General features: G+C 30.7%; 1 protein-coding gene and 1 non-coding gene across 2 annotated transcripts; both read left to right on the top strand.

Moving 5' to 3' along the window:
• Positions 1–947: 947 nt before the first annotated feature.
• Positions 948–8,829, top strand: LOC123296188 (peptide transporter family 1-like). Its single transcript, XM_044877649.1, has 7 exons — positions 948–1,007; positions 1,073–1,301; positions 3,039–3,316; positions 3,696–3,778; positions 5,097–5,522; positions 7,392–7,631; positions 8,680–8,829. Exons 2-7 carry the CDS (start codon positions 1,108–1,110, stop codon positions 8,827–8,829), a joined length of 1,371 nt encoding a protein of 456 aa, XP_044733584.1. The 5' UTR covers positions 948–1,007; positions 1,073–1,107.
• Trnar-acg lies at positions 4,015–4,087 on the top strand. The gene has a single exon. It is a non-coding gene; the product is annotated as a tRNA-Arg (tRNA).
• Positions 8,830–11,174: the final 2,345 nt, after the last annotated feature.

Below are 11,174 nucleotides of genomic sequence, written 5' to 3' on the forward strand. Positions count from 1 at the left end.
ATACGATTAATTTGGTTTATTTCTGCTACGATTCGCTACATTTTGCATTTAAAAAAAAAAACTCTAATCGATACAACTAAAAATTTTTTGTTTTTCATTTTAGACACAAACAAAAATAATGAAAAATATGCAGCAAATAATGATAAAACAGTTCAGGTTCGTAAAAGCTTTAACAAATTCGAATTATCATAACCATATTTTCGATGAAAATCATAATAACGGGCCCATAGTCAAGTTTTTAAAAAGCCCAACACCAGTCGTTTGTAGCTAATGATAGCTAATTCGAAGATTCACGTTTTAAGGTATTTCCAGCATGGTATTTGGAGTTCCTATGCTTAAACTATGGTAAAACCCACTTTTAACGATTTTAACGACATAATTTAACGAATTTTTTTTCACAGAGTAAGAATAAAAAGTTCCCAATTTTTAAAATTTACGTCAAAATTAATATCTCGAAAACAAAACAACGTTTTGCTTTTTTTTTTTTAATTCTAAAATCCTTCCTTTCAACTCTTCTACTTTTTTTCAATTTTGTCGAGAGAATTTTTTAATATCGTATAATAGCTGGGAGGACAGTGAATTTTACATCCTTTGACTCTCAAAATCGCAAACTTTCCACCTGATTATCTCCCGATCTACACGACCAAAAATTTTGCAACTTTAGGATCTCACAGCCAATATTATTCCGAGTCTGTGAAAAAAATAGACCAAATCTGTCAACAAGTACTTTCATGCTGGAAATATCTTTAAGGAAATTAATATTCGTTTAATTAATATCATTGGGTCAATATTATTATTAATATTGTCCCAATCGGTATTAAAAAAAATTATTAGCAGGAGGTCTAATTTCATAATTTCATCAGGTTGAAATAGTTTTAGAAATATTATTTTTAAATTTTAATAAATATATATATTTATTTCATTTCAGACAATACCGTATCCGAGGGGTGTTTATTTTATAGTCATAAATCAATTATTTGAAAATTTTTCATATTATGGATTACGTGGTAAGTATTTTATTAGAGAAAAACATTTTTGCAAATATAATTATTTCCAAAATTTTTTTTTATAGCAATACTTACAATTTATATTACGGAAAAATTATTTATGGATGATAATACAGCAACAATCGTATATCATGCATTCACAATGTGCGTATATTTTTCACCAATTTTCACAGGAATTATTGCCGACAGTTGGTTTGGAAAATTTAAAATAATTATTTATTTAATATTTATTAATTTATTTGGAAATCTGGCAGTATTTGGCTCATCGTTTCCAGTATTTAATCTTAATGATAGGTAAAAAATAATTTTTATTTTTTAAATTAGTGTCTCGGTTCCATACAAAAATAGCTCTTGGTAGACGCCACCACAGGTTGAACGCAAGGGCCAAGAAATTCGCTGGTCCGTGCTTACTCGACCCCCGTAGAGGTATGGCCAATCCACAGATCACAGGATGGATGCCATCACAGGGTAAACGTAAGGGCCAAATAACTCGAAAAACCCGTGATAATTCGATCTCATTAGAAAATTTCCAACTCGCAGATCACAGAGTGAACGCGAGGGACAAAAACTTGCAGACTGGTGCGCTCACCTTTCCTATGGTTGTTAGTTTTCTTAATGTATTTTTATGTAATTGATTACAATATAATTAAAAGTTAAAAGTTTTAAAAGCTTTACTTGAAAATACAATTTAAATACTTTTTTATGTATTTTAAGATGATAAAAAAATAATTTGGAAAATGGTTTTTTTATGGGTTTTTGCTACACAGCATTTTCAAATTCACACTTTTCTGTCTACTCGATATGTGAATTATAATTGCTTATAATTAAAATTATTTTTTTTGAGAAAAAAATTGCTTATATAATGTAATTATTGAGTTATTGCTTATATTAATAATTGATATTGCACATGCACATATGTAGATGTATTAAAATTAAAAAATAATTGGGCCCACGCGTTGTAGTTGACATTCATTTCAGAATGGCTTTGAAAAGAGAGGCTATTTTCAAGGTAGTGCCTAAAAACTGTTTCATTCAACAAAGCAGATTATCCGTCGCCCGGGAGCTTGAAAATGCATTGTTAAGGTATCGGATTGTGGCATTTTGTTCTGTCGAGTGTCATATAAATGATTTTTGCATTCAATTATCTTGTAATTTGCAGCATTTATTAATTTTTTTAAAGTCCTAGTCCTAGTGTCTGTAATACATCTTGAAAGTTAAAGATGACCCCCTTCCTGGTTGAGTTGATGACAATGCATTTTCGAGTAAGCATGCCCCGATTTTCCCATTACTTATATTTGATATATATATATACGTTATCGAGTTTTGAATAATTTTTAACAGACAAGCTATTATTGTATAATAAACTAGAAATTAATTATTTCCATAAGTCACTCATACATAACTATCTGTAAAACCTAGAGGCGCTCCCAATCATCTTTGATATTTTAACTTGAGCATCTCACGCTTTTACAAATAGTCGTGTATGAGTGCCTCATAGAAAAAATTATTTTCTTCTTTTAAATACAATAAAAGCTTGTTTCTTAAATAATATATTACACATCTAGAGAGCGAAAGTAAACAATGTCTCAGATATCATGTTCAATGTTGCTCCAAGCCAAGAGTGACAAACATGAGATCTGAGACATTTTTTACTTGCTCCCGTGGTGTCCATGTTATTTTTTCAGCGGACCGAAAGTTGACACTTTCATCGCGAAGGGGAGAAAAATTATTTTTTATATCCCAAGCCGATGGCCTACTTGATTTTCTTTTTTTCTTAATCAATCTATAAGGGTTAAAATACAAGTAACTATGCCAGAATAAAAACAAAATGAGACAAAGCTTTGGTGTCTAAGAGTAGCGGATAAAATGGGTGTTTGCATTCCATACCACCTTTGGGTTGTATAGAGACCCAAATGCACGGGGGAACAGTTCAGTTGTATTGTGTGTTGACATTTGTTTATAAAGCTAGAGTTGTCCAGATAAATGGACCTGTAATGACTAAGTTAAAATATAATTTTCTTATTGTTTCAGTAAAATAATAACATTATTTGGATTACTTATGATATCAATTGGTTTTGGTGGTACAAAACCATGTATTGCCGCATTCGGTGGTGATCAATTTCAATTACCCGAACAAGAACAACACCTAACACAATATTTTTCATTATATTATTTTACAATGAATTGTGGTAGTTTAATTGCAAAATTAGTTGCACCAAATTGTCGTGAGGATATACATTGTTTTGGTGAAGATAATTGTTATCCGGCTGTTTTTGGTGGTTTTACTGCTTTCGTTATATTTTCATTTGGTAACTATTATTGTTTATTTTTTTAAGCATTTTTATCGAAATATTTTCTGTCTTCGTTCCTATCACATGTGAAAATTCTAGAATCTTTAAATCTTTAAGTAACATCATTTTTGCAGACACATATTATTAATCTAATCTCTGATTGTAGGCCAGTTAATAAGGGACACTTGCTAAAAAAATTACCCAAAAAATTATTTTCATTATAATTAAAGCAAAAGTTGTCCATTTTTTCAAAAAAAAAATCGTTTTGAACATAGTGAAAACGTTTCAACCGGCTAAATGACCGTGAAAATAAAACAAAAAATCGTGTCTATTTGTCTCGCGTGTATATATTGTTCCAAAATTTTAAAATCTTTAATAAAATATTATTCCTTTTTAGCATTTTTTGTACTTGGATATGCATACTATATTATTAAAAAACCAACGGAAAATTTATTTGTAGAAGTTACATCTTGTATAAAAGTAAGTATTTACAAATAATAATACCTTAATCGTATAAAAATCATTCAAATCTAATCAATCCAAACATTTGACAAAAAAAATTCTGTGATTTTCCTTCGACATTATAAAATAAACATACTAAGATTAAATATTTTTAGCGTCTATCGTCAAAAAAAAGGAAAAAATAATATACACTGTATAGATAATAAAATTTTTAAATAACATACGATTTTTAATTTGACTAGTATCTATCAAGAGGTCTTGTGGCGCAACGGATAACGCGTCTGACTACGGATCAGAAGATTCCAGGTTCGAATCCTGGCAAGATCGAATTTTTTTTTTAAAAGTTTATTTTATTTATATTATTAAGATTATTTTCCTTTATTTATTTTTTTTATTAAGCATTTTTTTAACAATAATGGAGATTATTTAACATTTTTTTCAAAAAAGACGATTTTTATGCTATATTGTTATACCAAAGAAATGATAAAAAATTTAACATTGACAAGTGAAAACAAGCAATTGACTGAGTTAATTGTTGAAATACCATGTATAGACAGTGTTAATTACTCTGTCACATAACACATACATACGTGTCACACATATATAACTGATACAGCCATAACATACATATTATACAATTTGCGCATAATTTGCGCTCTCACGGGTAAACAGTGATGTTTACGAAAAAATGTTTCAAACAAAAGTTGTTTAATTTTTAATAAGGAACATTTAAACTTTTTTTTAGCATTTAAACTTTTGTTCTATCTCTAACGGTTTACAAGATGGGTCCTACGGACCCAAGACCCAATTGACCTCACTTTGTAAATGTTGCTCATTTACGAACTTGAACTCACTTGATATCTCATTTCGTTTTTGAGTAATCGTGATGACAGACAGACAGACGACAGACGACAGACAGACAGACAGACAGACAGACAACCAGAAATGGACTAATTAGGTGATTATATGAACACCTATATCAAAATTTTGTTCGTAGCATCAATATTTTTAAACGTTACAAATCAGATTCGGATATTTATTTTTTGAGTACCTAATATGTCCGCAGAAATTTAAAAACTTATCTTATATTGTCTGTTCATGCCTTTGAACACATGAAATATTTACATAAAAGAGCGAAATGTCGACCGGAGTAGTCGAAACTAACTCCCCTCCTTGATAGTCACCTAAAAATTTTCAACTCTCTAGCGCAATTTGGAAAGGGATACAATTTCACAAAGACATAAAAACGTCGAAAACGGAATTTTCCCCTGGAATTTTATACAAAATTTCAGATACAACCGCTGCTTATTTTAAACAGTTTTTATTTTATTTTTAGCATGCATGTGTACGTAAGCGTCAATCGAAAAAAAAAGAACAACGTGATCATTGGCTAGATTATGCTGACGATCAATATGATATTAAATTTATTGAAAATGTAAAAATTGTTTTACGAATATTAGTTTTGTATATACCGTTAACGGTCTTTGCTGCCTTATTCGATCAACAAGGATCTCGATGGACTTTACAAGCGACACATATGAATGGTGAAATATTTAATGGATATTTTACAATAAAACCAGATCAAATGCAAGTTGCCAATCCAATAATGGTGTTTATGTTAATACCAATTTATGATAAAATCATTTATCCATTATGTGCGAAAATTAATGTATTGACTGATCCATTAAAACGAATATTTTTTGGTGGATTATTAGCGTCCATAGCATTTGTTGTATCGGGATTACTTCAATTAGCAATTGAGGTATGTATTCAAAAGGAAGCGTTATCCCTGATCAAGGATAGAATATTTGGTATCGAGTTAGATTCGAATTCAATTTGACTTTAAACTTCCAGTCTATTTTAGTTTTTAGGGTCTTATCACAGTAGAGGTCTTTAGGAAATCTGTAGAAATATAATAATTGTTTAATTTCTGTACATAGGCAACTTTTAATACATGTATACAGTTGTCTACTAGAATAAAATAATAAATTATGAAAAAAACGTACTTATGATCTGATCCAAACGAAATTTTTTTTAAATTATTGTCTTTTACTAATCAGTCGTATGTATTTAATTTTTGCATTAAATTTTACTATTGGTAATGGGTTGATAATGGGATCTCTAATATTTAATGGGTTATTGCAACATGATTCCTTATTTCATAAAGGCGTCGACTATTCTTTCTCTGTGCTGATGTCCCCAATGGTGGCTGACTTTGGCAAGTAACAGGTAGCAAAAGTATATAAAATTGAAACTTACCTTCGTCAAAGTATAAAAGCTGAATTTTATATATGGTACCTGGGTATCTACCAAAAGATGTTTCTCATAGTATCTGATCATTTCGATGGTTCAACCATACATATCAATTTTATACATGTTAGAAAGATGGCGTTTTCACCATTCGATCCTATATAAAGAAAAAAAACACAGAATACATGGAAAAAATTAATTATCTACATCGCAATGCCCCGAAAATGTGAAAAAAAACAGGGCGTTGCGAACTTGAGAAATGTTAGAAAGTTAGGATTTTTCCCATTTTACGTGAAACAGGTTTTTGGGGTGGTTTTCCCATTTTCGAAGGGTGGTCAGAAAAGATAACGTTTTCCAAATGCTCCTGTTATTCTGAACCTGTTACACGTTAAATGGAAAAAAACCCGAACTTTCAAAAACTAATAGAAATGAAAAGGGTAATTTATCACATTTTCCAGGCGTTGCGATGTAAGTAATGGAATTTTTCGAAGTATTCTGTTAATTTGACTTTATTTGGGGTCAAATGGTGAAAACGCCATTTTACTAGCTTGAATAAACCGAAATTTATGGGGTAAGGTGTCTGGTAGCAAACCTTCAAGGTTGTTGTTCCCCAAGTAAAATAGATAAAATTCAGCTTTTATACTATGACGAAGATAAGGTCAAATTTTATATACGTTTGTTACCTGTTTGTTACTTGCTAAAGCCACATCCAAACTTCATAATCGGGAATCGTTCTTACCTGTTTTAAGAACAGCCAGTGGCGGATTTAGCGAAATAGGCCCAGTGGGCAAAATCTATAAATGGAGCTTTGATGGTGTCCTTCCATAAAAATTCTTTTCCCCCGTTAGTCTTCGTTAATGCATTGCGAGCCCCCTATTTCGTGGGTCTAAACCCTAAAACTCTAAATCCACCACTGGGACATACACAGGCAAACTTTCAGCTTTTATAAAATAACGGCGGTTAGGTCGTCGCGGGCTCTTTGTCCAAAATACCACTCAATCAAATTTAAGAATTAATTTAAGTTTTGAAGTGAAATTTCTTGAAAAGGGCCAAACTTTTAAATTTTCCAACTTTAGAGATAGCGGTTTTCAAGTACCAATAGGAAAATTTAGCCTACTCTAAATATTTCCTAATGCGTAAGCCCCAGGTACTGTCCTATTAAATACTAAATATTTAGGCAATTTATAATTTCGTCAATAAATAATAATACGTAATTTATAATTTCGATAAAAAGAAAGAATTGATAGATAACGTTAATGAAGACAGTTTAAAAAGTTAAAAAGTCAGTCAATTTTGGAATATTCGTAAAAAATACCTTTACCATTTATTATTTCCATTAAATATATTGTTTAATTTAAATACCTGTTTTATGATATTCCAGAGAAATTTCTTAATGGAAGGTAATGTTGAAGTTAAAAGTGTAAATATGTTATGGCAATTACCACAATATTTATTAATGTCGACAGCGGAAGTTATGTTTAGCGTAACAGGTTTACAATTTTCATATTCACAAGCGCCAAGTAGTATGAAATCTGTATTACAAGCATGTTGGCTATTACGAATTGGCTTTGGTAATTTATTAGTAATTATAATTACTGGAATCAACATAATGGATTCGCAGGTATGTTGTTATTTTATTACTCGCTTCTTTTAGTTTAATAATTTCTGCCCAAAAAACTCGCCCAGTCTGTTTTAGGGGTTATAATACCATTACATCGTGAAGAGGAACACATAGACTCTCTATGGTTCGTCTATGGCCAGTAAAATCGTGTACCGTTGATGTATTACGCTTGTGATATACTCGTTTTTGACACTATTACAACAATCTAAAAATGGCGAGAGTGGAAATTTTTCATTGGAAATTTCCACCTCTTTAAGTTTTATTATTTTTTTAATATCTTAAATATTAATATTTTATGAAATATTGGCGAAAAGCAAAATACCTTTTTTCGTCTTTAATTGTTTATAACTTTTACAACTATATCACACGCATTTTTTGAATCAAAATTTGTGTATTTCACCAATTTGAGCTTGTTGACTAGACTCATTGCTCCTTAACATAGTCTAATATACAATGTGATGATTTCAAACATGTCGATTAAGATATCGAGGGGGAAGTTCAAAAATGGTACTGGAGAATTTTAGGTCTTATCCCCCGACCACCAGATACCCCGATTTTGAAATTTCAAATAATACTACCTCCTACCTTGTGAAACCTCATTTGAAAGGGCATACAATTCTCTCTTTAAACATGATAAAAAAATTAAATTGGTCGATTAGTTCTTAAGATAGACTACACAGAAGACGGAATTCATATCATCAATCTTCTGTGCGGCCTATCTTAAGAATCAATCGATCGATTTCATTTTTTTATCATGGTTTAATAGAGAATTTTATGCTCTTTCAAATGAGGTATAACAAGGTAGGGAGTGCTATTTGAAATTCCAAAGTTAAGGTAGCTGGGGGTCAGGAGAAAAACCTAAAATTCTCTAGGCACCATTTTTCAACTTCTCGCTCGATATTTATATCGACGTGTTTTCACACAAAACAATAATCATAGCAAGTCAAGAGTTATTAAGAGTGGATACTTTTGAAATGATCACACAGTATAAACAAAATAAATATACCTTTGTGATTTTAAATATAACATAATTTTTTTTTTGTTTCAGGCTAATGAATTTTTCTTTTTTGCGATTTTATTAACAACGACAATGTTTATATTTTTATATCTTGCTCATAATTACAAAAAGGATCAAACTACTAAATGCTCTACAAATGATGAAATAACAGAAAAGAGAAATTGTGATATTAAAGTTTAAGTTAAATAAATTATTTTTTTAAATTTTTAATTAAAAATATTCGTAACTTTATTATCTAACCTAACCTAATCTTACCTTAAATAGCCTAACGCTATGCTATATGTTTCTTTATGAATATAAAATTCGTAATTTTTTTTCTAGTATACCAAGAAATTAAAATATATACTTACCAAGTTTTATCAGATGATCTTTGAGTTTTTTCTGTGCTCATTTTGATAATTATTAATGTGCGTCTGGAAGAAAAATATGATAATAAGCATAAGCAAACAGCATATTTATGACAAAGTACAATTATTAGATCATTTTCTGCAATCGTGCTTTTTTAGGATCTGACTTTCATCGGGTATTACCGGTTATTATAATTTTTGGAATAATTATTATTATTGTACTATTGCTTAATAAATTATTGATCATATTATTGGATAGAAACTTGAAATTCCGGTTAAAAATGACATTTAAAAATATTTTGCAATGTGCCGTAAATGATTGATTAATCGACAATTCAAAATGTAAAACTTTTGCAATATCTGAAAGCCGGTGGCCAAACATAAATCAATTTTGTGCATTTAGTACTTTTTTTAATATCAAAACTAAAATTTCAATTTTTCAACGAATTAGTAGAGAGGGCACGATTATTGCCTTCTGAATATTCTCTAATCTTCCTTAGTTTTCGAGATGTCGAAGCTTGAAATTGAAAAAAGTAACTATTTACGCTAGCATCATCTAAAATATTGTTATAATAAAGAATCAAGAGTTAAAAATTTAAAAAAAAAGAAGATAAAACCTAACTTAGCGACAAGAGAATATGGTATTTGTCATACGTGAGGTACCTAGCTCTTTGCCTCTATCCGCAAGGTCAGAGAGCGCCATGTACTGCCCACGAAGGCCCAAAGGCCACTAGGATACGCCCAGTTAGCGCGCCAAAACTTCTAGTGTCTTCCGTCTTGGCTATGAAAGTCCCTAGCAGGTCAGGACTGATACCTTGGTGAGGTTCGCACCCCTTCTAACAGCACTTCAAGTTCTGCATTACTGCCAACCGAGTTGAGTTTAGATGCAATTACACACTCCGCAGAAGTGTGCAGAGCTATACTGAGTTAAAGCTATTCTTAGCTATTAAGGGAGTTGAACTCAAAAGCGATGAGCCAGAGCAGCTTAAACTTCCCAGTCACTCTTGCCATCCCGCTAGCCCGCGATATTGGGCTTACCACTGCCACTACAAAGCCATCGCCAAACTTTGCTTGCAACGAATCGAATATACCTGTATCGGGTTATCGTCGCATGGCGGACCTGGACACACCCAACAGGACAACAATCCAAATAAGCTAGATTAGTTTATGACTTTATAGTAAAAAAAAACTCTATTGTTAGACTTCAATACTTCAAGAAAATCGATTCTCGCCGAGTTCTTTTTTGTTTTTTTGAGAAAAACCCGAAATCGAAATTTTCCCTTATGAATGTAATTACAATATCCGTTGGAATACTGGAATTGGTTCGACAATATTGTCCTACTAACGTTTAAAACGCCTCTACTCCGATTAATACAAAATTTCTTCATGTAATTTTAGAAATAACGGCAAAAATAAAAAATAAAATTACGATTTAACAATTATTATTAGATAAACACTCAAGAAAGATTGACTCAAGAAACATTGACAATACACCATGTTCAAGAAAGTCAAGAAAGACACTTTTTAACGGCATATTTTTTGTGTCAAATAGTTGCAGATAAATTTTGCTACGCGTGATAAATGAACAGAAAAATATTTAGGAGCCCGTTAGTTGCTCTTGCTAGTTTTACGATTTTGGTACGGACTTGTAAAATAAAATATGTCTAGCTTTTAAGTTCATTTTACAATCATTCCTTTGAAACTTTTAATAACAATTTTTTTATTACATTGATAAAATTCCCATTAATTTATTACGTCACTGAAAAATAAACTTATCGATCATATGACTTAATTTTCTGATATTTAATTTTATTCACGTTGCAACAAAGCTGGTATAAATGCCTATAAAAATATTTATATAGTTATTATGTAGATTTGCAGAAAAAATATTTTTTAAATATACTGAATAATGTCAGTTTTTCATATCTTAAGTCAAAAGATATGAAAAATATTTTTTAATTTCTGTTGGGCAGAGACTCAAGAAGTGTCACATAAAATATTATTGCATCATGTTGATACGATTTACAGACTTTTACAAGCGGGGGGTATACTGTATTATCCGGGAAAAGGATGTTGCGATAAATTTGCAATGAACACAAGATGTATCTTATTTGCGAAATAAAACTACAGAGTATCGGTGTACCACAATACCAAGTCGACTCATACTATGTCTTTGTT

This window comes from Chrysoperla carnea, chromosome 3 (assembly GCF_905475395.1).
Source record: "Chrysoperla carnea chromosome 3, inChrCarn1.1, whole genome shotgun sequence".
NCBI classification, from domain to species: Eukaryota; Metazoa; Arthropoda; class Insecta; order Neuroptera; family Chrysopidae; genus Chrysoperla; species Chrysoperla carnea.